This window comes from Scyliorhinus canicula, chromosome 2, assembly GCF_902713615.1.
Source record: "Scyliorhinus canicula chromosome 2, sScyCan1.1, whole genome shotgun sequence".
NCBI lineage: Eukaryota > Metazoa > Chordata > Chondrichthyes > Carcharhiniformes > Scyliorhinidae > Scyliorhinus > Scyliorhinus canicula.
The window spans coordinates 242,926,339-242,953,427 of NC_052147.1; the positions used below are offsets into that span (position 1 = coordinate 242,926,339).

At 41.7% G+C, this 27,089-nt stretch overlaps 1 protein-coding gene across 21 annotated transcripts in view; it reads left to right on the plus strand.

Moving 5' to 3' along the window:
* Window positions 1–27,089, plus strand: part of LOC119962070 (R3H domain-containing protein 1-like) — a 189,645-nt gene that overhangs the window by 112,278 nt on the left and 50,278 nt on the right. For 15 of the 21 annotated variants that reach the window (XM_038789903.1, XM_038789918.1, XM_038789908.1 and 12 more), the window contains 3 exons: window positions 1,174–1,322; window positions 2,863–3,014; window positions 4,426–4,529. In XM_038789903.1, coding sequence (XP_038645831.1) covers window positions 1,174–1,322; window positions 2,863–3,014; window positions 4,426–4,529 — 405 coding nt within the window. Of the gene's footprint in view, window positions 1–1,173; window positions 1,323–2,862; window positions 3,015–4,425; window positions 4,530–7,633; window positions 7,743–16,952; window positions 17,045–17,262; window positions 18,652–21,313; window positions 21,475–27,089 lie in introns of those variants that run through there. The other 6 variants (XR_005459797.1, XR_005459798.1, XR_005459795.1 and 3 more) reach the window with 6 other exon arrangements.

Sequence of the window (27,089 nt, forward strand, 5' to 3'; positions counted from 1 at the left end):
GGGGCAAACCGTCCGCTTTTAAAATAATTATTTCAATATTTGACACCAATAAATACTGAATTTGTGTTTAGTATTTGTGACAATAAAAGATTAGCAGTTTCGACTTTTCAGCACATGAGGCAATTCAGCCCATCACGCTGCTGGTTCCCCTGCCTCCACCTTTTTAAGTTTGTTTCAAATATTTTATCCATTTCCCTTTTTAGAAACTATTATGGATTTTTTCTAGTTTTATGTTCCATATTCTATGAACGCTGTGCATTTAACAAAAAACAGATTTTCTGACCTCTCACTGCAATTTTTAATTATTATCTTAAATTTATGCCCTCTAGTTACTGAATGTCCATTCACCTTTACCTCCAGAGTCCCAGAAAAATCTATCTTTGTACTTCCACCTCACATTGTCCTTCTATCACATGATCGGACATGGGTTCAGCTTCCATGTTTACACTGACAAGCCCAAGGCCACTTGTCCGCTATCTTTCCATCTGTCTGTGCTGTAAGGTTGTATGTTTGATATCTGGTTTCAGAAGAACCACAATTTCTTCCAGTGAAACACTGGGACAGCTGCAACCATCATTTTGAAGCCTAACCATAAAGGGCTTCAAAAAACAAAACTTTCACATTATATCTTTTAACCAAGAAAAATATCCTTGGAAACATGGGGGAAGCATAATTTCCAACAATGGACACCGGGGCAGGGGTGTGGAGATATAGGGTAGGTAACCAAAAGCTTGTTCATAGAATCTACAATGCTGTTGCTGCTGTAAATCTTACAGAAACCCACATGGATTGAGGGAAACTTTAAATAATCAAAATTGATATTTTTATTAAAATGGCAAATTTATTTTGTGCATATCATTTTCTAATATAAAAGTTATTTTGATCAAAATGTACTCAGTAAAATAATCCTTGAAGTGAAACAAGATAATTTGAAAAACAATTAGTTTGAAGGTGCCACTTGCAATGCAGAATCACCTGAAAAGAACCCATCATTTTGAATTTTTTTTTATCATTAAGTAAGATTTCAAATGAAGATACTTTTCTTGATGGACCACTCGACCAATGCTAATGTTCCAAGGCATTACAAATCCTTCAAATTGTTAGTCAATGCACCAATTTAATGTTTTAAGGAGAATTAAACTAAATTATAAATCTGGAATTATTTTGTTGTAGGTTTTCAAACTGTGATGTCAAGTCAGCAGCAGAGCTATCAGGGCTTGGTTAGTGTTCAGCCTCAAAATCAAAATGTTGTGAGTGGCCAAAGTATGGGCAGTCAGATGCAAGGCATGATGGTCCAATATCCTTCAATGCAATCCTATCAGGTATGTAACCGTCAGTGATTTTTTTGCTTGCCTAGTTTGCCTTCTGATTAAAGAACTAGCCTAGATGAGTACTTGTTTGTTCAAAGTACCATACCATTTTCTCTTCCCTGCCCCTTATGGGAACCAGTTAATTTTGATATTGTTTTTAAGCTATCAGCTGTGTTCTTGCCTTGTAGCTTCTTAGACTCTGTACTCGCTGCTCCATTGACATATGCTAGTACAGTTCAATTGTAAGCAGCAGGGCAACTTCACAACAATCTGAGAGTTACTCGAGAGTCCATACACTTTGGGTTACCACAGTACAGGTTGGAGAATCTGAGTTGCCACTTCTCCCAGTCTGTTATGTTTTCCTGAGTTTGGGTTGATCTAAAACAGTTTATGGTATACTTTTTGATCAAGTTGTTCGATATGTTGTAAACGTGGGAGGTTTTTAAAAATTCCTTCTCTGTTTGTGAGCATCACTGGCAATGCTGCTGTTAATTGCATAACTCTAGGTACGCTTGGGAAGATGATAGTGAGCTGTCATTTTGAACTGCTGTTGCATATGTGGTGTAGGTATTCCCACAGTACCAGTAGGTAGAGTGCTCCAGGCTGGTGATATATATATATCTACATCAGGGTGTTATGTAAATTGTAAGAGGAACTTGGAGGTGATGGACCCTTCGTTTCTCGGAAAGTGCTGCCTAAGGTGCATTGGCAAGTTGCTGCAATACATCCTGTAGACAGTGCACGTTTCAGCCACAGTATGCCGATGTTGGAGGAAATGGAGTTTTACGCCACCAAGTGGAGTACAGATCGGGTAGATTATTTTGCCCTCCATAGTGCTGGGCTCCATGGGTGTTAATGGAACTACAGTCATCCAACTAAGAATATTAGACATCATACTTCTACTTTGTCTTGGTGGTGGCAGAGTGTCTCTGGGAAGTAGAGAGATGATTCACATACCCAACCTCTGACTGCATGAGTAGCCAATATATTATGTGGCTGTTTGGTACATTTTATGACCAGTTGAAAAAATGAAATGAAATGAAAATCGCTTATTGTCACGAGTAGGCTTCAAATGAAGTTACTGTGAAAAGCCCCTAGTCGCCACATTCCGGCGCCTGTTCGGGGAGGCTGGTACGGGAATTGAACCGTGCTGCTGGCCTGCCTTGGTCTGTTTTAAAACCCAGCTGTTTAACCCTGTGCTAAACCAGCCCCTATATAGGTCACAACTTTCTGTTAAAAATAAAAAGTTGTGACCCCAACCTGGAATGCTGATTGTGGTGGATTGAGCAGTAGTAATGCTATTGAATATTCTGGCAAGGTGGTTATGGTTAACGCTTGACAATTGGTGAAAGAGTATTTGCCATTTCTCGACCCAATCATGAATGCTATCCAATAGACTGTTGGCTAAGATTTGAAAAGTTATTAAAACTTTTTAATAACTTATTGCTCCTGTTCCATACCATTTTTCAAAAAATTATTTTGGTCTTTGGGTATAATACAGCCTGCGAAAGTAACTGGAAAACCACATATGTTTTTTGTGTTTCAAATTCAGATATCATTGACTCCAGGCTCCCAAGGAATGGGTCAACAGTCCTATCAACAGCCAATTCTAATCCCAAGTCATTCAAACCAAGGGCCTTTACCTTCGGCAGGAATGCCAGTCTATTACAGTGTTATCCCACCAACTCAACAGAATAATATGAGGTCAGTGCCTTTGGTAAAATGTTTTAAGCTTTCCATTTAGCTCACTTCATAAAGTGGTTATATTTTCTACTTCATTCCTGCTTACATCTCACTTTGTGTTTTACCATACAATAGTCAAACCCCTTACAAGTATTTTAAGAAAGGTTCTGTTCAGTTCACTTGAACTTTGTGTTGTCTTTGGATGAGGTGATGGAGATGCATGGAAAATTCATTTTATTTGCACACAATATTTGTTCTCTTGTCCTAAGTGTACTGTTTGCAAAATGGTAGAAGAGTTAATTGATGTTTCTCTGCTGTGTTGGCTAGTTAGAAAATATTGCCTTTCCTCTTTCATTCCGTGGGCATGCAGAAGGGTTGTCTTTTTGAAGTTTTACAGTTTAATTCAATTCCTCTTTATTTAGTTTTAGTTTCACAGTAATGATTCACCGCCATTCTTGATTATTGCTTCCTCAAATCTGCCTCTTAATGATCTCACTCTTGCTGCTCCTGACTAATGCTAGAAAGTTTGAATTGCATTAAGTGGATCTTTCCCAGTGATGTCCTAGACCTTTTGGTTGCTTTCATACGGATGCATTCATATGTTAAAAAGCAGCTGATGGAGATATTTAACTTGGGCAAAATCCTATTTAGGAATTGAATTGGAAGCTTCTTCAATGAATGCATGAATACCAAATTGAAGTACCATGCCCACCTGTTCCACAGCCTGCATAATGATTTACTACGGGTTTACGTGTCAGTGATTCCATCAAGCTTGTAGGTACAAGGAGAAAAGGCCCTCCAGTGCAAGTCCCAAGTTGCTGCTATTTCTTCCTATACTCATAAAGTGGAGAAAAACATATTTGTTCGAACTTATCAGAAAGTTTGCCCCCTCCCTGCTTTCCCATAGGCTGACGTTTGGTTCTTAGCAAGGTATTTCTGAACTTTTGATCACTGTTTCTAAAATGTTCTGTGCTGAAATTCCTGTTATAAATCCTAATTAAGTGCCACCACGTTGCTTTGACAAAGCTAACTGAATGCAGTGGGATGATTTCACAAGAAGGATTCCTGGCTGTACAACGGGTAGAGTCATTGCTTGTTTTTTGTGTCGAGTTTAGATTTTCAATAGAATGCTATGCTTTGGGATTGCCTGTGAGTATCACCAAATTTATATTCACATCAGTTTTTAGCAACAAGTCCCTGCACTTTCCTGTTGCTGTCTTGTTTTGGTGCCTTTTATTTTAACTTTACCCCAGCTGTTTCTCTCAGCTATGTCAATCCCTAAGCCTCTATTAGCACGTCTCATTGGCTACAATTCAAACTTCATGATGCTGTTTCATTTTATTCCGTTAGAATAGATCACAATTTATAGGAACGCTGAAAGATTAAGTTCAACTTTAACGACCAGCAGAGTAAGCATTGTCTCTTTCCAAAGTTCATCAGTAGGTTACCTGCAACCTCCAGGAACGGACCAGATGCAGTTCCCTCGGCCATCTTCCCCATGCAATTCTCAACAGCTACAAAGCCAACAGTGTGCAGGTGAGCAAAGGAACTTTTCATCTCATTTGTTGCTTTTTTTGATCAATTAAATCCAGCTGTAATGAACATCTTCACAGAATTTTCATTTAAATGTGACTGATGTGCAAGGATCAGTGTTTGGACCCCAAGCTTTTCACAAGCTATATCAATGATTTGGGTAGGGGATTTAATGTAATATTTCCAAGTTTGCAAATTACTAACTATGTGGAACTGTAAGGAGGATGCAAAGAAACTTCAAGGGGATTCGGAGAGGCTATGTGAGTGGACAAAAATTAAGCAGATGAAGTACAATGTGGAGAAATGCACGGTTATCCGCTTTTGTGGGAAAAGCAGAAAGGAAGAGCATTTCTTAAATGGTGACAGGCTGGGAAATGTTGAACTTCAAACGGACTTGAATGTTCTTGTTCATGAGTGACTAATGGCTAACATGCAGGTACAGCAAGCAATTCAGAAGGCAATGATATGCTGGCCTTTATTACAAGAGGATTTAAATGTAGTGAAGATGTCATACAACTATTACGTCAAGTCTTGGTGAAACCGCAACTGGAGTATTGTGTGCAATTTTGGTCTCCTTATCAAAGGAAATATATACTTGTCATTGAGGGAGAGCAGCAAAATTCACTAAATTAGTCTTTCATTCTATGCGGATGACCTGCTCCTCTATGTCACAGACCAACAAAGAAGCATGGAAGGGATCATGTCGCTCTGGAAAGAGTTTGGAGCCTTCTCTGGCTCCAAACTCAACCTGAGCAAAAGCAAAATCTTCCCAATGAACCCCTAAGGGAGCGGGCTCGGGCTGGAGGGAGTGCCATTTTATCAAGCCTGAAACAAATTCCGCTACCTGGGGATCCAAATCACTCATGACTGGACACGGATCCACAAATGGCATCTGGCGAGTCTGATGGAGGAAGTAAAAAAGGACCTGCAAATGTGGGACATACTCCCACTTTCCCTGGCGGAGAGAGTGCAGATGATCAAGGTTAACATACTTTCGTAAATTGTAATTGGTTTGTACAAATTTGTTTATTTTTATTTTTGTTGTGTATAAAAGGAAAAACGGTAATAAAAATGTTTGCAAAAAAGCAAAAATCATTCCTGGGATCGAGGGATTGTACTATGAGGAAAGATTAAAGCCTTTGCTCTCTGGGGTTTCAGAGAATGAGTGGTAATCTCATTTAAACATAGAAAATTCTTCCATAACTCAGCAGGATAAATAAGACCATAAGACATTGGAACAGAATTAGGCCACTCGGCCCATCGAGTCTGCTTCTGCCATTCAATCATGGCTGATATTTTCTCATCCCCATTTTCCTACATTCTCCCCATAATCCCTGATCCCCTTATTAATCAAGAACCTATCTGTCTCTTCTTAAAGACACTCAGTGATTTGGCCTCGACAGCCAAAATGCAGGAAGGATGTTTTCCTGTCTGGCGAGGTCTAGAACAAGGGGTCTCGGTCTCAGAATCAGGTTAGGCCATTTAGGACTGAAATGAGGAGGAATTTCTCCACTCATGGAGTATTAAATATTTGGAATTCTCTGCCCCAGAGGGTTGTAGAGACATGGTTGTTGACTATGTTCAAGGCTGAGATCGATAGATTTCTGCATATTAAAAGGATGGAGGGATAGTGCCAGAAACTGGTGTTGGATTAGAATGTTGGCCATGATCTCATTGAATGGTGGAGCAGGCTTGAAGGAAAATGGCCGACTCGCATTCTTATTTCTTATTATTTTAAATCCTATAAGAATGATGAATATCTGTCTTAGATTTCTACTGGCCCCCAATAAAATTGCAAGAGGAGAGTAATTAACTAGAAAATACAATGCCTGTTGAAAATGTAGAATATTTCGGAATTCTTATCTTTATACGCTGTCTATGTTTGTTTGTGTGAATTTTGTTTTCAAATACATAATAATATCAGGCAGTCATAGAAACATAGAATATAGGCCATTCGGCCCTTCGAGCCTGCACCACAATTCAATATGATCATGGCTGATCAAGCAAATTCAGAATCTCAGTCCTGCTTTCTCTCCATACCCCTTGATCCCCTTAGCAGTAAAGGCCACGACCAGCTCCCTCTTGAATATATTGAACAAACTGGCCCCAACAGCTTTCTGTGGTCGAGAATTCCACAAGTACAGAACTCTGAGAGAAGTTCTTCCTCATCTCAGTCCTGAAATGCTTACCCTTATTCTTAGGCTGTGACCCCGAGTCCTGAACGTCCAGAACCATTCTTCCCGCATCTAGCCTGTCCAGTCCCATCAGGATTTTATATGTTTCTATGAGATCCCCTCTCATTCTTCTAAACTCCAGTGAATACAAGCCCAGTCGATCAAGTCTTTCTTCATATGTTAGTCCTGCCATCCCAGATTTAGTTTGGTGAACCTTTGCTGAGTGCCCTCAATAATAAGAATGTCCTTCTTCAAACTAGGAGAGCAAAACTGCAACTTGGTCATATAAGGCAATGAGGCAGTCAGTGGGCTTTTGTGAAAGGGAAATCATGTTTGACAAATTTATTAGGGTTCATGGGGATGTAATAGGTAGAGTGGATAAATGGGAAGCAATAGATGTGTATTTGGATTTCCAGAAGGCATTCTATAAGGTGCCACATCAAACATTACTGCACAGGATAAGAGCTCAGGTTGGGGGTGATATATTATTAAGAATTGGCATTGGCTCTGTAATGGGAAACAGAAAATCAGGATAAATGGGTCATTTTCAGATCAGCAAACAATAACTAATAGAGTATCGCAGAGATCAGTGCTGATGCTTCGAATGTTTACAATCTTTTTTAATGATTCAGGCGAGGGGACAAATTATATTGTAAGACAGTGTTATAGCCTGATTTAATGATGATACAAAGATAGGTAGGAAAGCCTGTTTTGAGAAGGATACAAGGAATCTGCAAAGGGATATGGCTAGGTTATTTGAATGGGCAGAAAGTTGGCAGATGAGGTATAATGAAGGGAGGTTAGTGGCTAGATTGGACATCACGTGCTGTAATCTAATCAGCATTGCAGACGGTCATCTTTATGTTGGTAACTTTGTTTTCGAATGGCAGTGTTGAGGGTTACGCTACATGTGAGGTTGTCCACTTTTTGCAGGAAGAATAGAAAATCAGAAGATGAATTAAATGGAGAGAGACTGCAGAATGTTTCAGTACAGAGGGATCTGGGTGTCCTTGTCCACGAATCACAAAAGCTTAACATGCAGGTACATCGAGTAATTAGGAAAGCAAACTAAATGTTGGCCTTTATTGGCAGTAGGGTGGTATAAAAGTAGGGAAATCTTGCTATAACTGTACAGGCCATTGGTGACAAGTGGAGTACTGTGTACGATTTTGGTCGTCTGAAGGAAGGATATATTTTGATTGGAAGCAGTTCAGAGAAGGTTGACTAGGCTAATTCCTGAGATGAAGGGGCTGATGTTACGGGGAAAGTTTGAGCAAGTTGGGCCTAAACTCATTGGAGTTTAGAAGGACAAGATGTGATCTTATTGAAATATATCAGGTTATAATGGGGCTTGACACGGATGGTGTTTGGAGCATGTCTCCTCTCGTGGGAGATTCTAGAATTAGGGACCATAGTTTGAAATATGGGATTTCCTCCATTCAAGGCGATGAGAATTATTTTCTCTCAAGGTTGTTGCTCTTTCGAATTCTCATCCACAGGGGAGGCAGCTGAACACTAATATACGGAAACTCTTGAACGTTATTATGATGTCGGCGGTGGAAGGGGAGGCGGAGATAGTGGTGGCGCTAGATGCGGAGAAGGCCTTTGATAGGGTCGAGTGGGGGTACTTGTGGGAGGTTTGGGGAGGGGTTTGTCAGTTGGGTGAGGCTGTTGTATGAGGCCCTGATGGCGAGTGTGGCCACGAATAAGAGGAGGTCGGAGCATTTTCGACTATACCGAGGGACGAGGCAGGGGTGTCCCCTGTCCCCCCTACTTTTTGTGCTGGCAATTGAACCCCTGGCTATGGCGCTGAGGGAGTCGGGGGATTGGAGGGGGCTGGTCCGGGGTGGGCAGGAGCACCGAGTGTCGCTCTATGCGGATGACCTATTGTTGTATGTGGCAGACCCGGTGGGGGGAATGCCGGTGGTGATGGGAATTCTCTGGGAATTTGGGGATTTCTCAGGGTATAAGCTTAACTTTGGGAAAGGCGAGCTGTTGTGGTACACCCGGGGGACCAGGAGGGCGGTTTGGGAGGCTGCCACTGAAAAGGGCAGAGAGGAGCTTCAGGTACTTGGGGGTTCAGGTTGCCAGGAGCTGGGGGGCCTTGCATAAGCTAAACATCAAGGCTGGTGGAACAAATGGAGGAGGAGTTTAAGAGGTGGGACATGCTGCCGCTGTCTCTGGCGGGTAGGGTGCAGTCAGTCAAGGTGACGGTGCTCCCGAGGTTTCTGTTCCTGTTCCAGTGCCTCCCCATCCTTATCCCGAAGGCCTTTTTCAGGCAGGTTAACAGGAGCATTACGGGGTTTGTATGGGCACACGGGACTCCAAGGGTGAGACGGGTGTTCTTGGAGCGGGGCAGGGATGGGGGGGGGGGGGGGGGCTGGCGTTGTCCAACCTCTGTGGGTATTATTGGGCTGCCAACGCAGCGATGGTACGTAAGTGGGTAATGGACGGGGAGGTGGCGGCATGGAAGAGGCTGGAGATGGCATCCTGTGTGGGTACGAGCCTGGAAGCGCTTGCAACGGCGCCGCTGCCGCTCCCTCCGACGAGGTATACCACGAGGCCGGTGGTGGCAGCTACCCTCAAGATTTGGGGGCAATGGAGGCGGCACAGGGGGGAGGTGGGGGCCTCGATGGGGTCCCCGATACGGCGGAACCACCGGTTTGTTCCGGGGAGAATTGATGGCGGGTTCCTGAGTTGGCACAGGGCAGGTGTCAGGAGGCTGGTGGACCTGTTCATAGACGGGAAGTTTGCGAGCCTGGGTGAACTTGAAGGGAAGTTCAGGCTCGCACCGGGGAACACCTTTAGGTACATGCAAGTAAGGGCGTTTGTCAGGCGGCAGGTGGCGGGGTTCCCCCTGCTGCCGCCACGTGGGGTCCAGGACAGGGTGCTCTCGGGGGTATGGGTTGGAGAGGGGTGGATCTCGGAAGTGTACCAGGTGATGCAGGAGGTAGACGAGGCCTCGGTGGAGGAGCTGAAAGATAAATGGGAGGAGGAGCTGGGTGAGGAGATTGAGGAGGGGACGTGGGCGGATGCCCTAGAAAGGGTGAACAACTCCTGATTGCGTGCGAGGCTTAGCCTCATACAGTTTAAGGTACTGCATCGGGCTCATATGACCGGGACATGGATGAGTCGGTTTTCTGGGACCGAGGATAGGTGTATTAGGTGCTCAGGGAGCCCAGCAAGCCATGTCCACATGTTCTGGGCATGCCCAGCGCTGGGGGAATTTTGGAAGGGTGTAGCAAGGACGGTATCGAGGGTGGTAGGATCCAGGGTCAACCCAGGCTGGGGACTCACAATATTTGGGGTTGCAGTGGAGCCGGGAGTGCAGGAGGCGAAAGAGGCCGGTGTTCTGGCCTTTGCGTCCCTAGTAGCCCGGCGGAGGATTCTTCTTCAGTGGAAGAATGCGAGGCCCCCAAGCGTGGAGGCCTGGGTCAACGATATGACGGGGTTTATTAAATTGGAGAGGGTGAAATTTGCCCTAAGGGGGTCAGTGCAGGGGATTTTCAGGAGATGGCAACCATTCCTGGATCTCCTGGCAGAACGGTAAAAACAAAAGGTCAGCAGCAACCGGGGGGGGGGGGGTCTCTTTGTTTTTGTTTTGGGTTGAATTTCTGTTTTTTGCCAATGACGGGCGTTAATTTATTGTTTCTCTTTTGTATTTACGGCGGGGGGAGTTCTGTTTTTTTTGTTGTTCTTAGATTTTTCTGTTATTTTTTTTGTGAAAATGTGAAAATTTGAATAAAAATTATTTTTTTTAAAAAGAATTCTCATCCACAGAGAGTAGTGGAGGTTGGGTCATTACATATTCAAGGCTAAATTAGACAGATTTGATTGAGATTGAGAAGGGAGTTCAATGGGGGTGGCGCAGAGGTCCCAGGTTCGATCCCGATCCTGGGTCACTGACTGTGTGGAGTTTGCACATTCTGCCTGTGTCTGCGTAGGTCTCACCCTCACAACACAAAGATGTGCAGGGTAGGTGGATTGCCTATGCTAAATTGCCCCTTAATTGGAAAATTGGCAACTCTTTATATAAAAAAAATTTTAAAAGAGAAGGGTGTTCAACATGATGGGCAACAGGCAGGAAAGTGATGTTGGGGCCACACTCCGATCAACATGATTTTATCGAATGATGAAGCAGGTTCGATGGGCCAAATAACCGCTGTCTCCAATTAACCTTCCGTCTGTTCTCCACTGGAAAAGAAGTACAATTACAGGCTTTCTTGGACAGTTACACTCCAAATGTAATATGTTCAAATTTCTAATGTTATTATAACAAAAAGGGCAAAGTATGACTTTCACATAGAATTACTTCTATGTGCTTCGGTACAATCTTCTCCTCCCGTCCATCACCAACAACCCTCCATCCTTGCTACATTTCACCTTAAAATTGCACTTGATCTTTCTCCCAGTACACAGTTCTATGGAAGATCAGTTGAGATATATACATTTCATTATATTAATAAAGTTCACTTCTTCACCAACTAAATTTTTTAAATCTGCAACGATTTGAACAAACTGCAACATCTAACTCTTGCCAGTGATCATGCAAGGAATTGTGATACAAACCTGTATCTCTAATAAAGTTTCCACACTATATATAAGCAAAGATAATGTGGTTCAAAGATAATGTGGTTATCAGAAAAGTCATCATTAATAGTTCAGCTTGGTTTCAAAATTACAGCAGTAGCACAGTGGCTCAATTGGACATCACGTGCTGTAATCTAATCAGCATTGCAGGCGGTCATCTTTATGTTGGTAACTTTGTTTTCAAATGGCAGTGTTGAGGGTTACGCTACATGAAACCTCTTTTATAGGTGGAAAAGCTTATCAGATGGCAGTTGTACGCTCCATATTTAAGGTTAAGATGTTTGTGAAAGTGCTTGCACCCTCCTTGTAATGCATGCATGCTGGGTTGAATCATCTCCATCAATGTGCCAGTTGTTTATCGTTACCAGGTGCTGTCTTCCCTTACTCATACTGTGATAATTATGTATTATTATACTATAGTTAATTTATATCATGAAATTGACTGCATTATCTCTCTCTGAATTGAGTTCTCGGAGCTTTTATTGACTTATTTTTCTCATGATCTTTATCTGAGCATCTGACCTTTTTGTGGCTTGATCCTCAATCTATCTTCGTCTCAAATTTTCCTCTAATTTAAGTGCTCAGGCATATCTTTTTTCTCTGAATATCAAAGCAATCCAAAAGGATTTTATCTATTTCACAAACTCAGACAAAATAGAAGAAAACACACTAGATTTGACCTAGCTTTTGCAGTTAAATTGTTTTGAGCTTTAATGTGCTGTTAAGTTCGGCAGTAATACAAGGTTTCTGCTGTTGCTGTTAACGTTGCACTTTGAAGCCCTTTGTCCAAAGCTTGCCAAACACCTATTTTGCTCTCTTTGGTCTACCTGGCAGATGTGAAGCCATTTGATTTTCATCTTCCAGTCATAAACGGTTAGAAACAGAACGCAGTCAATCCATTTGGCTCTTTTAATTGCACTGGCTTGCACTTTTTAATGCACAGAATCTTGCGTCCTTTAAGAATTTCTGGCCTCAAACAAAATGGATTTTTAATCCTGTCCTATTTTGGTTTCACTCCTGTTTGTCCTACTGTTCTTGGCTGTACCACATATTTTCTTGCAGGGGCTGCAGTCAAAACTTTCAAGTATCATCAGTCACACTTCAGTTCATTGAGAAACATTTTTGATGTTTTAGAAAGAATAGTTCATCATTAATAGTTTGCCAAACTGTGAATAAAGCATAACGTGATTGGTTCTGGGAACATCACACACTTGGCATGCGGTAAGCAAAGTTGGGATGAGATTGGACATGATGCCAAGCGCAGTCTTTTACTCCTGTGTTGCATAAAGCCAAAGGACCTCCACCACTGAACCAGTGTATTTTCCCACAACTAAAAAGGTGTGTTCTCTTTTGCTTCAACAGCACCTTTCATTGAGGAATCTAGTGACGTTCCAGTTTTTCTGAAAATTAGTTTATATGAGGGGGTCGTTGTGGTCATAAAATTTGGGTTGTCCTGGCCAACAAATAATCCATTCTGGACATCAATGGAACACTCATCCCCAGTTGGACGCACACATACTCTAAGAATACGACAATTCTGTCACAGGTCTTCAGTACTGAATGACCCTCTGTTAGATCCTGTGGCAACCATTCTTGGCCAACCATATTTCTCTCTATAGGCATTTCGAAGAACATTATGAAGCATACAGAACTTAAACCAACAAACCAAAAGCAAGCAGAGCTCAGACTAGAGATTGTGCCCTTGCTTCTGCACTGACAATATCTATAACAATCTTTGCAAGAAGTCTTGAATGCTGAACCAGACGAACTTTCTCCCAACTTAACTTTGGAAACTTTCTTTTTGGGCTGGATCAGAAGATCACAGGAAATAAGACCAGGAGTAGGCCATTGAGCCCACAAGCCTTTGCTGGGATTGTCTGAGCTCCCAAAATTGACCTCAATTCTGGTTTGGAAGCTCAATTCTGGGTTGGGAGCCCAGAAGTGGCTGTGGCAAATGTTGGTGGCAATGTTCCAGGGGTGGCCAATTAAGAAGCTGCCATCAACAGGCCCAAAAGATGGAGGGACCTTCTGAATAATTATAAGTGTGGCCACAGTTGCAAGCCATCAGGTTTGGAGGGGTGGAAGTTTGTCCTCTCTGAGTCACCAATTGGACCCCATGTTAGGACTTGAATGAGCTGCAGGGCAGGTAGGTAGTGCAGGTCAGACCCCATCCCCACCAAGATCACTCGGAGGCAGAATTCTGTCAAGGAGTCATCCTGATGTGGAATTCCCTAGTTTTCCTCTTGGTCTCAACTCCAACTCTATTAATATGGGACCAGGAAAATTCAGTCCATTGTCTCTACGCTGTTTAAAACCATGGCGTGTGTCCAAATATTTTCCATGTCTGTTGACCTTAGTTACCTCTCTGCCTATTTTTGCTGTTGATCCTGATCAGAGCCCATTAATCTCTTTTCCCTTTTGGCCTTTTTACTGTCCGGACCCTTCTAACATGTCTCCTTGCTCTGCCTCCAAGAACATCCTCAAAAACAAATCAAATCCCGCGCTTCCTTTCACCACCTCAAGCTATTCCTTAAAGCCCTCTCTCCCTTGTCCTATTCCATATCTCCACCTGCTAATGCAAAGAGCTTCTGAACGTGGACCATCTGCCTCTATTAGCTCCCCTAATGCTCTCAACAAGCTTACCTTGTTTATGATATTCACCTCCCAGATCTCTTGAATTTTATTCCCACAATTGGCATGCCGCAACATCAAAACTGCCGAGGTGAAGGTCACAAATGGCATACTCTGTGACTGCAACTGTGATAGAACATAGAATTTACAGTGCAGAAGGAGGCTATTTGGCCCATCGAGTCTGCATCGGCCTTTGGAAAGAGTAACTCACTTGACCCCACACCTCCACCCTATCCCAGTAACCCCACTTAACCTGCACATCTTTGGACACTAAGGGCAATTTAGCATGGCTAATCCACCTAACATGCACACCTTTAGACTGTGGGAGAAAACCGGAGCACTCGGAGGAAACCCATGCAGACACGGGAAGAACGTGCAGACTCCGCACAGACGGTGACCCAAGCCGGGAATCGAACCTGGGGCCCTGTCGCTGTGAAGCAACAGTGTTAACCACTGTGCTGCCGTGATGCATTATTCCTCTGCATGTCTCTCTTCATCTCTGCAGCTTTTGACAATCCTCCCCAAGTCTTTCCGTTGTCCAGCTAAATGGCAGTGTTCACTGCGATGTCATCATTAACCAATCAAATCAGAATCCGAAAGTTACCTGTAATTATTATTCTTGTCCCCTCAACATCACCTCCCTATGTTGATTTTCAATGACATCACCCAAAGACTTGATATCTAGCTGTGTATGTGTGTGTGTTGCCAACACCCAACTCAATCTCACCATCACCTTGTCAATTCCCCCTCTGCTTCTGTGTTGTCAGAATGTTTGCCTGATATTCATTTCTACAATTTTCTCCAATTACATATTCCTCCATTGTCTTTGGTCCCCCAACTCGAGAAACTTGACATCATCCAGCCCGCTTGATTGCTATCCCTTCCATAGACATTCAATCCCTTCCCCCACCAATGGACAGTAGCAACCGTGTGTACCTGCTACAAGATGTACTGCAGTACCTCGCCAAGGTTCCTTAACAGCACCTTCCAAACCCATGGCCACTACCATCTCGAAGGAAAAAAGCAGCAGATACCTGGGAGCACCACCATCTTGAGGTTTCCCTTCAAGTTTCTCACCATTCTGACTTGGAAATATATGATCGTTTGTTCACTGTTGCTGGGTCAAAATCCTGGAATTCCCTCCCTAGGTGTACCTATCCCTCGGGGACTGAAACGGTTCAAGAAAACAGCTCATCATCACCACCTGCTCAAGGTCAATTAAGGATGGGCAATAAATGCTGGCCTAGCTGGTGACACCCACAAATGCATTAAAGACAAACTACAAACTGTTCTCTCGCTACCAATTCCATCCCTTCCCTGGTTTCTGCCTCAGGCTAAAATAAACTTGTTTACAGCTTCAACATTCTCTTTGACCTTGATCTGAGCTTGCAACCCCATATCCTCTCCACCTAATTGCACCTCTAATATTTCCCATTCCCACCTCTCAACTTTTCTCATTCTGAAATATGCATCAATGCTTTTATTACCTCCAGTGCTCGCGTTTCTCTCGTTGCCCTCCTCCCTTATTCCATGCTCCATAAAATTAAACTCATCCTAAACTTTATCTGCATGCTTACTCATACAACATACAGTTTCACCTTAAATCCTGTACTCATTAACTGACATTTGCTACCAGTGCATCAATGTCTCAATTTTAAAATTCTCATTGTTGCATTCAAATCCCTCTTTGGCCTTCCTCCATCCATACAAACCTGGCACAACCCCCCATTCCTTCAACTGTGGCTTCTTAGGCACCCCCATTCTCTTTGCCCTACTATTGGAAACTATGCATTAAAAAACCTAGGTCCAAGGTTCTCAATTCCTTGACAAAACCTTTCTGTTTCTGCATCTTTCAAATTTACTTCTTTAGCCAAGCCCTCTTGTGCCAGTAGCTTTTTTACGTCTGATTATGTTCCTGTAAAGCACCTTGGAGTATCATCCTCTGTTAAAAGATAAATTGCAAGTTATTGTTCTTCACAGAGTAAAATCCCGACAGTTCAGAAGGAGGCCATTTTGCTGTCCGAAAGAGCACCATACTGAGACGCATACCCCACCCTATCCTATAACCCCACATTGGGGCAATTTAGCATGGCCACTCCACCTAACCTGCACATCTTTGGACTGTGGGAGAAAACCGGAGCACCCGGGGGAAAACCACGCAGACACGGGAAGAACGTGCAGACTCCACACACACACAAACACAGTCACTCGAGGTCTGAATCAAACCCGGGTCCTGGCGTAGTGAGGCCACAGTGCTAACCACTGCGCCGCCATGCTACCCCTTTCCCTTTAACAGCTGCTGTTGGCCATAATCAAGGCATTGGATACTTGTCATAATCATGGCATTGGATACTTGCCAAACCACATCAAAAGCTGTCATTCCATTATTTTCAATTGTCCCAATTAACCAGTGATAGAGCATCTGTGCCAGACATGAGAACAAAACCCAAAATGGAACCACCAATGTTGAAGTATCTGGCCTCTCCCAGTCAGATGTTTCTTAGTATATGCACCATTGCCAAATGAAAAACCAGGCAACACTGTTCAGAAATTCTCCAGCTCCAGTTGGCGCCACAGGTACCTCATCAATGTACTACTTAAACCAAAGGTGAAACACAATTGATCCTGCCAAGGAGGAAGCACTGATCAGCAAACCTGAATTGCTTAATTTCAGCCAGACCAACTAAAGATTAACAGAGTGCCATGCACAAAGGATTTGATTCTGTAAGCAATTTCATTCACACTGCAGCCAGTTTATTGAACACCCATGCCCATTTCCACAAGGAAGCAGACTTAACTTCCACAACCAGGTAATGTATAAGGAACCACTTAAACTTGTCTCATCAGCTCAGATTGATTGGTTGAACAAGAGCTTGTTGGAAGAGAAGGAGAAAAAATAAGCATGGCGTCGGTTGCATTCAATGCAGGTGAAACAACCAGGTCCTGTGGCTCTATTACAGTGGGAGTAGGAGACCAACTGCAGCATTGCCTTACTTCAACATCGTGACAACATTTTTTGTGTGCATGCTAGGCAGGTGATTTTCCACAGAACCACTCAAGCTAGGCTTTACTCCCATGGTCTCTGGAGGATGCAGATCATTCAAAGAATGAAAACCCGACAAGGTAGGAAATGAATTAAAATCTGGTGTATGTGTAATTGTTTAGTGAAGTGCCTGTGCTCTATTTTGCGAATAGACTCAGCCAAAAAAGAGTTTACAACTGGCAAATTCAGTGAATTAAGCAGAAAAGAATGGAACTATTTAAATTGCTATTTATATATTCTATATACGTTTTTAAACATCTTCCATCCATTGATTCTCCTCTTTCACTTTCTTGGACAGGTTGACCACTGAAATGTGCTTTATGGGCACCAATTACATAGAATGTCCAGCACAAAAACAGGTCATTTGGTCCAACTGATTCCTGCTGGTTTTTATGACATCAAAAAAGCTGCTCAGACTCCTCTTCTCAGCTTCTCCGTATAACCTTTTTCCTTTTCCCCCTGTGTATATATCTAGCTTCACCTTAAGCGTATCTATGCTATTTGCTACAACTACTTGATAGTTCCACATTCTGACTACTTTTGGTTAAAGGAAGTTTCTCTTGATTTCTGTATTGGATTTATAAATTACTGTCTTACAAATTATAAGCCCTCATTTTGCTCTGCCATATGATTGGAAATATCTTTCTATTTCTTTCTACCTCTCAGATATCCTCTTTCCTGATGGGTATAACATCTTGATTCTGGTATACTTCTAATACCTCATTCCAGTGACCATTCTTTACCTGTGACTCAGCCAGTAAAGTTTGTCAGGCTACTCAATTCAAAGGTGTCACCAAAAGCACTTCTGCTCGAGATAGCTGGGCATTGCTCAAGATTTGATTATTTTCCCTATGTTACCCGAAAGGTGCCATTGATAGCTGTAACACTTCATCCACCAAGGTTCCCTTAAGAGCATGATCCAATCCCAGACTATGCATTCCCTATTGACATTGTAATATTTAGTATAATCGTGGTTGTTAAGATGTAAGCATAGTCTAAACCAATCCAACTTTATGGAAATAGTGAGGTAATATTTGTTCATTCTTTACACAGATAATTGTTTCAATTTGGGATGCCTTGCAACATACAGCTGTAATCATCTGATGAATTACATTATTACAATTGTCAATAACAAAAGTCACTATGGCTACAGATTTCTACAAATATTTATGTAATTAAACCCTCTAGTTCTTCATGACTAATATGCTGCTCAGCATGTTTTTTGGGACTGCTGGTACCTCCAGTTGTCTCCAGGATTCATACTGATACTTGTCAATTGTCTTGAGACCATCTGGGTGGTTATCTTCCTGGTAGGATGGTAAGCAAAATATCTTTTAAGCCTATTTTGTTTCAAGGTGATGGCTACCTTTGGAAGTTTAAAATCAACTTGTCGCCAAATCCAAAAACAAACCCTAAGGGCTGAAGTGTTTCCCATTTGCTTTTGTTTAATCTTGAAAGCTAATGCCCTTGAAAGAAAGATTGTGCATTTCTCAATAAGCCAGAAAAAAATTGTTTAAAATGTTCATTCTCAGTAGCTTAGATTGGAATCTGTGTGTGATGTAGAACGACCTGATCCAAAAAAGCTGAAGCTGTCTATTTCCAGTTGTGTACCACTAATTTGCCAATTATGTTGTGAGGAATTGTTACTGTTATCAGAGAATAAAATGTTATTTTTTCTGTTCTGTTAGCCTTAGTGTGCCAAAGGTTCATCTTTTCATTGATCTCCAAAACACTGCCTTCATTAAAATTAAATGAACCCCTAGTTGTGCTTCTCTCTTGCCCTTTGTGTTTCATAAAATACTTGAATTCTAGCTTGGTAAAAAGTAATGGAATCATGTACTAAGTCACAAAAATTCAGAAGATAATACACCTGGGAGCACTATTCATCTCTTGTGGAGGCTAATGCTGCTTCTTGGCTGAATTGAATGTAACAGCTTGAAGTTGTATCACTCACTAAAGGCCAGGTCTCCTTTGTGAAAAGCTTTTAACTTTTGCCATATTTGCTTGTAGTTTACAGGGGAATGTCAGTTTGGGGCCTCACGGTAGCATGGTGGTTAGCATCAATGCTTCACAGCTCCAGGGTCCCAGGTTCGATTCCCGGCTGGGTCACTGTCTGTGTGGAGTCTGCACGTCCTCCCCGTGTGTGCGTGGGTTTCCTCCGGGTGCTCCGGTTTCCTCCCACAGTCCAAAGATGTGCAGGTTAGGTGGATTGGCCATGCGAAATTGCCCGTAGTGTAAGGTTAATGGGGGGATTGTTGGGTTACGGGTATACGGGTTACGTGGGTTTAAGTAGGGTGATCATTGCTCGGCACAACATCGAGGGCCGAAGGGCCTGTTCTGTGCTGTACTGTTCTATACCAAAATGGTGATTTAATTGTGCAGTACAGAGTATATAATATTGCACTTCAGTGTCGGTCAGAAACTGATTCCGCAAACAGTTTCTATAATGTAACAGTTAATAGATATAAAACCTCTGCAAAAATATTGTTTATGATGTGTGTCGAACAAACAAATTAGGAACAGGCCAGGGAATATTTTTTCAGATCCAAGAAAAATGAATTCAAAGATAGAAATTAATTTTAACGGTAGAAGCAGAGAGTTAGAAAATAGAATCCCTACAGTGCAGAAGGAGGCCTTTCAGCCCATCAGGTTTGCACCAACCATCCGAAAGAGCATCCCACCTAGGCCCACTCCCCCCGCCCTATTCCCGTAACCCTATGTAACCTGCGTACCTTTGGACACTAAGGGGCAATTTAGCATAGCCATTCCACCTTACCATCTTTGGACTATTGGAGGAAACCGTAGCACCCGGAGGAAACCCACTCAGACACTGGGAGAACGTACAAACTCCAGACAGTCACCCGAGGCTGGAATTGAGCCCTGGTCCGAGTTTTAGATTAAAACTTAATGAAGCAAGCTGCACTGTCAGCAACGCTCCAAAGTAGAAATATATTCAGTTGAAATGCCCCTTAACTGTTACAAAATGAGGTTGTTGTCAGTTTCCTCCTGTCTTAATTCCTCATTATTTCCAAGTTGTATGCTTTTAGGACTGTTGGCGACATAGATTTTGGGGAGTGGCAATTTTGTGTGGCGGTCACCTGAAGTGACAACATGATGTCATTGAGTGCAACCTATAATTACACATACCTCCGTTTTATCAAAGGAGTTTGGTATGCATTCCCAGGCTCCATCGAAGAAACAGGTGTTTTCCTTTGGAAAATATTTGAATGAAAGCACAGCAGAACAAAATTGTGAAGAAAATTTATTGTCCCCTCCCCCTTAATCCATAATTAACATTACATTAAGTGATCGACCCATGATGAAAGATATTTTGTGTTTTAAATTGAACTGACAACTTCCAGTTAATTCTAAATTAAGTAAAATTTGCAGATTATTTTCTACTCAATAATCAGATGTTTTAACTCTCCAGTCTGCACTTATCAGCAGAAATGGAAACCACGATTTCCTACTCGGCTGCATCCATTGCCAGCATCACCATCAAAATCACAATAGGGCCATTAATTGTGAAATCCAGCATGGTGCCTTCATTGACATCACCTAAAATACCTATAACAATACTTTTGTATTCTTAATCCATCAAATCATTTTTAATGCTAAAGAAATGGAAATACACTTTTAATTGGTGATATACATTGAAAAAATAATTTCTAACGAATGGTGCATAATGAGCAAAAATGATGCACGAGGTGGTGATAAAAACCCAGCATCAGCTACAGGAACAAAAGTGTGTACAATGGTGCACACAGATGCACAGCACTGCTGTAAAAAATATATTTTGACCATCGTTGGTTGCTGCTACAGGCACAACAGTTCAAATCTGCCTTTCCAAATACTAAGATGTCTGAAAAGTTGACATTTTTGTGCTGCCACCCATTAATTTTAATTCTTATCAAGTGAGTAAAATAACGGAGAAGCTTGCGAGGCTCGTGCTGCATTAACGCGGTGGCACACCAGACTAGTTATCGGCTTCATGTGCTAGTCTTTTCCCATGCTCTTGAGTGGTCCAAGCAATCCTTGACTCGAACTGAACCGGCTCAGCCCAATCTGCCTGACCTGACCCAGTCCAAACCACCCGCCCCAAAAAACGCGCAAAATCCAAGATCTGGCATGGCCTCTGCCTCAATGTTGCCGGGTTTGCAACACTGTACCTATATTTGAATGTAGTGAATATTGGATTCCTTGGGTGCTGTTCAATGCACCTTTTAAAACGTGTGAAGGCTATTGTTGTATGGAGATTAGAAAGTGTCCCCTTTTAGAATTAAATCTTTAATGCAAATTTTGCGTTTGGTGAATTTCTTTGAACTTTTGAATATTTCTGTTTTAAACAGCGCTGATGGCATTTGACTGGGATGAGTTTTGAACATGAACATAAAAAGAAGCTAAAGGAACTCCAGTTTCTTTTCAGGAGTGCTCACATTAAGACTTATTGGTTTTTTATATTTTAAAATCTGTCTTCTGTTATTAAAGAATGATGACTGGTGCACGATAATGCAGTCTGTTACCTATTTTATTCTTTCTGAAATATAATTATAGGGTGGAGGCTAATAGGAATAAAAAGCATTTATTTCGAGAGCAGAGGGTTAAACAATATAATTTCTTATCCTCCGTGGTCTCAGATTGTCTCCAATGACTTAATTTATAAAATTGAAGTATTAGGAAATGCAATCACTTGAACTAGGTGTAGGTAGTTTTGATTTCAACACATTTTCTCTTGGGAATGCAATAGATTAAATATAGTTTTGCTAATGTTCTAACAAGCTGAACACCATTTGATTTAATTTGAAACATACTGTGGCCAAGTAGTTATGTTACAAGACTCCTGTTTTACTGCACATGAATCCTAAATCTTGACCTAATGACTATAGTTCAAATCTGACAATGGCAGCTGAGCATTTAAATTCAAATAATTAAATAAATCTGGAAATAAAGCAAAATGTTATCAGTAATGGTGACCATGAAACTATGGACTGCCATAAAACTTACCAATCTCACTGATGTCCTTTTAGAAAAGCAAATCGGTTGAGCTTATCCAGTCGAGTCTATAAGTGGCTCCGGGACCACAGTAGCGATTGACACGATTGCCTTCTGAAATGGCCTACTTCGCCACTCAATGTAATCACCATCTTCTTGAGGGCAATCTGGGAATGGACAATAAATATCCTGATGGAGCATTTTGGAACACTGAAAAATTCTGAATTATATGTCATTTGCATTGCAAGACCTATTCCTTTCAATCTATTTTGCATTTAAGTGAAAGCCCCCACTGCATTTCCTGAGTTAAAGAAATAAATATCTGGGGAAAATCTTTGCTCAGTTTCCGATATTTCAACAAAACATTTTTAAAATATGGCAGATAACTTATTTCTGTGAAGCTTGGCACAACCTGGCTCACTTGTATATTGCTATCCTAATTGCATTCTTTTCATGGAATGTAAACCTCCATACAATATGAAACAGTAGAAGATGGCAGATTCCACCATGTTAGGTTCTGAAGAAAGGTCAGTGAAGAATTAAGTGTCATTGAGTTAACATCAGTGACTTGGGGCTGGAGTTCTTCATTGAATAAGCAGTGTTTAAGCTGGAGAAAGGATCACATGGCTAGAGATAAGGACATGTTGAAGGATGGAGGTACAGAATAAGGCTATTTAACACCTCAAGCTTGTTCGACCATTGCGAGGAGTAACTGTACTAAAAAAAGCTTTTACTAACGTGACCAGGAAGAAGATTTAGAAATGGGTGGATTGGGCATCAAGGGGCAAGAAGTGGATTTTATAGAAGAGTTCAACTTGGTGAGAGAGGGGAAAATGGGAGAGAAGATACAAGGTGACACGGTTGAGGTTAAATTATGCGTTTTTCAAGGATATATATTCATAAAAATAGTCCATACAACCCACAATGTTTATCCTCCAAACGAGTTTTTCATATAATCCTATCAACATAGTCTTCTATTCCTTGCTCCTTTGTGTCAATCTACATGCCGTTTTCATGCATCTATGCTTCTTGCTCAACAGCTATTTTGCTAGCCAAAAAACACATATTGGTCAAACTTGCAAATTAAATGGGGGGGAAACGAGACAGAAGTCTTGCCACTTCGGCATCTTTTCTGTTTCTATCTGTGACTGGAGAATACTCTTAAGGCAAGAGTGTTTGCTGGTTATCACATTCACTCTCTCCAACTGACCAGTTATTCAAATATGGTTATGGCTAGTGGTTCCAGGTGGAACTTGATTATATTATGGCTGGGTGAATTCCTCTTCCACTTCGTCTTAAGTGATTACATCTATTGCTTTCTCCCCACCCAGTCTGGATGTACTGTGAATGACTCAGGAGATGTGGCTCATTCACATTATTCTCAGATGATTATCTTTGAGCTGCTGTAAATAGGTTAGCTCAGCTTAATGACTTTGGAATTTGTCCTGTACAAAATGTTGCCTTTGTCCTTTTTAAAGTTCAGTCTGTGTTTTTGGCCAGTGAATGCGTAAAGGCTGAGATTTTCCAGCCTGTCGTGGCGGAACCCGTGCTAGGTGGCGGGAAAATCCCACCGAAAAATGTTTTTGATGTAAAGCATGACTTTGCAACAATAATGTCTCAGCTTTTTTATTCCATACCTTGGGAATATAACAATATTCCTTTTTATTGAGTTGCATTGCCACACTCAGTGATTTGTATCTGTAGACCCATATCTCTTGTTCCTCTATCCCCTTTTGTTGCTTATTTTCCAGTGAGTTTTGGCCGCCTTATTTCAACCAAAACCAAGTTGCAGTTGCTTATATTAAGAAGTTAGTTTGACAATTGTATATTAACAAATTTAGAAAAAATATATTTCTGGCAATGTCCTTTACAAAATTGGTTTTGGGTTCAAATTTTCTTCCTTTGCAGTCAGGGATATATCAGTGTAACGTTTTGCCAATTTAACCTTTTCAAGATACTGTTGGAATAAGAGTACGCATTTGGGGGAGGTTCCTCCTATTAATATTCTGTAAGAAATTTGAGCTGTTCATAATAATTGCCATTTTGTGTTCTTAAATCACAGAATTGTATCATTTTTGTCAGTCGTGCATGATCTCGGGTCGAGTATTGCAGCGAATCCCTATCCAATCCACTTTGTTTAGGTGTTACTTAGGAACATGGGAGCAGGAGTAGACCAGTCAGTCCAAGCGTGCTCTGCCATTCAGTCTGATCATGGCTGATAATCCACATCAACGCCCTTTTTCCCACGATCCCCATAGTCCTTTACGTTGATGGCATTTTATCAATCTATCTATCAATCTCTGTCTTAAATATACTCAATGGCGGAGTTTCCACTCTGTGGTAAGGGGATCAAAACTGCACGCAGTACATGAGGTGTAATCTAACCAAGGTTCTATGCAATTGAAGCAAGACTATGCTACTTCCTAAGCTCCAAATCCTCTTGCAATGAAAGCCAACGTAACATTAACCTTCCTAATTGCCTGCGGCACCTGCATGTTAGTCATGACGAGGACGCCCAGGTCCTGTGTTTATATACCGGTATACACTTTTAATCTCTTCCTATTTAAGAAATACTCAGCGCATCTATTCCTCCGACCGAAGTGGATAACATCACATTTTTCCACATTACATTCCATCTACCTTGTTCTTGCCCACTCAATAAGTCTGTCCAAATCCCCTTGAAGCCACTTTGCATCCAGTTTTGATGTTGATCAAAGCTGATGGAACTGGGAATAGTTGCTATTAGCTGATTACCCGTGATGACGTGTAATGTCATAATTCAAATTAGAAATTTAAATGTATGCCTGTAAGATTGCGCTGATAATTTCCTATGACTTTATTTTAGATTTATTTCTGTAAGCTGGATTGAACTAGAATACCCACTTTGTAGATTTGGTTGTAAATTATTGTGAGGGGCAAGTAAATCTGTGGACGGTTGTTATCTGTAGCATTGAGGGGTGTATTTTAGGTTAGCGTTTTGGTAGAAAGCATTGGTGTTGATCTGATTAGGAGCACTTGCTGAGAACTATTCACATTGTTACCAGGTATTTATCCATGGCGGACTGGAATAGGTTGACAGGAGACCAACAGCAAGCTGTCAAACCATCTGTGACAGATTTGTGTAAGATTCCTTCTGATTTCTTTTCTTTTGTCTCTGTTCAGTATGCACAGCATACAAAGGTGATAGAAGTTTTTTGGCATTTCCAAGCGTTTCATAATGCTTCAAGTCCAATAGGTAGAATTATTTTCTGTTGTTCCATCATGGAATGCGGGCATCACTGGTAAGGTGAGCATTTGTTGCCCATCCCAAATTATCCTGAAACTAGTTGCGGGGCCATTTTAGAGGGCAGTTAAGATTGCCATTGCTCAGCAGTCACTTGTCGGCCAGACCAGTTAAGGATGACCACTTTTTTTAACCAGATCAGTCTCCACTACATTAACTTTATACTCCAGATTTATTCATTGAATTTAAATTCCACCAACTGTTGTGAATCCATTTCTCCAGAGCTTTAGCCCAGACCTCTGGATTGCTACTTTACCACTACACCAAAATCTGAAGTTGGTAAACTGGTCATGCTTTTTGTTTTTGTGTACCTGTGGAAGTGCTAATTAAGTGTTCTCTAATTGTGTGATATTGTTCTTTTGAGTGGAACCTTTGACAGCTTGAAAAAGGTGACAGTGGGTTGACCATGTGCCCAATTCTCCTTTCTAATGGAAATCCGGAAAGCCTTGGAGCATATGATAGATTTTTATTTTGTGTTAAAACATGTTGGAATGTTTACCTGAAGTAAAGTTTGTTTATAAGATCAAAACTGACCATCAACAAACTCTGTGCCCCACTTACTTCTCTAAAGATGCAACATTTTCCACTTGAAATTAAAATAAACTTATTGAACAGCAATTCTTGCCGTTGTTCCACAGATTGGTGGATCGCAAGACAGGAAATAAACATAGAATTTAGTTTATTCCGTCATGATAAATCTGTGGCATTACATGACATAACACCTCTAGTAAATCCGAGATCCACAAATAGTAGATTAAAACTGTTGTATTTGATGGACATTTCTTCCAGTTGTATAATATTTATCTCCTGTCTCTCTCCCATCCTTGTCTCATTCTTCCCATATGACTGTCTCTCAATAAACATCTTTCAACTGATTTGAAGATTTATTAATTAGATTAACAAATTTTGGATGGATTTCTTTATTGTCACAAGTACCAAGGTACAGTGAAAAGTATTTTTCTGCGAGCAGCTCAAACAGATCATTTAGTACATGAAAACAAAATACATAATCGGGCAACACAAGGTACACAATGTAAATGCATAGACACCGGCATTGGGTGAAGCATATAAGAGTGTAGTATTAATCAAGTCAGTCCATAAGAGGGTCGTTTAGGAGTCTGGTGACAGTGGGGAAGAAGCTGTTTTTGAATCTGTTCATGCGTGTTCTCAGACTTTTGTATCTTCTACCCATTGGAAAAAGTTGGAACAGTGAGTAAGCCGGGTGGAAGGGGTCTTTGATTATGCTGCCCGCTTTCCCCAGGCAGCAGAAGGTATAGATGGAGTCAGTGGATGGGAGGCAGGTTCGTGTAATGGACTGGGCTGTGTTTACAACTCTCTGAAGTTACTTGCGGTCTTGGGGTGAGCAGTTGCCACATCAGGCTGTGATGTAGCCAGATAGGATGCTTTCTATGGTGCATCTGTAAAAGTTGGTAAGAGCCAAGGTTGACATGCCGAATTTCCTTAGTTTCCTGAGGAAGTAAAGGCGCTGTTGTGTGTAGCATTGACGTGGGTGGACCAGGACATATTTTTGGTTATGTGCACTCCTAGGAATTTGAAGCTGTCAACCATCTCCACATCTTCCCCGTTGATTCAGAAAGGGGTGTGTACAGTACTTTGCTTCCTGAAGTCAATGACCAGCTCTAGTTTTTCTGGCATAGGGATAGATTGTTGTCATTACACCACTCCACTAGGTTCTCTGTCTCCCTCCTGTGTTGTGACTCGTCGTTGTTCGAGATCCGATCCACTCGGGTCGTGTTGTCAGCAATCTTGTTGATGGAGTTGAAACCAAGTTCTGCCTAGCAGTCGTGTGGGTGTGTGTATATAGGGAGTATAGTAGGGGGCTAAGTACG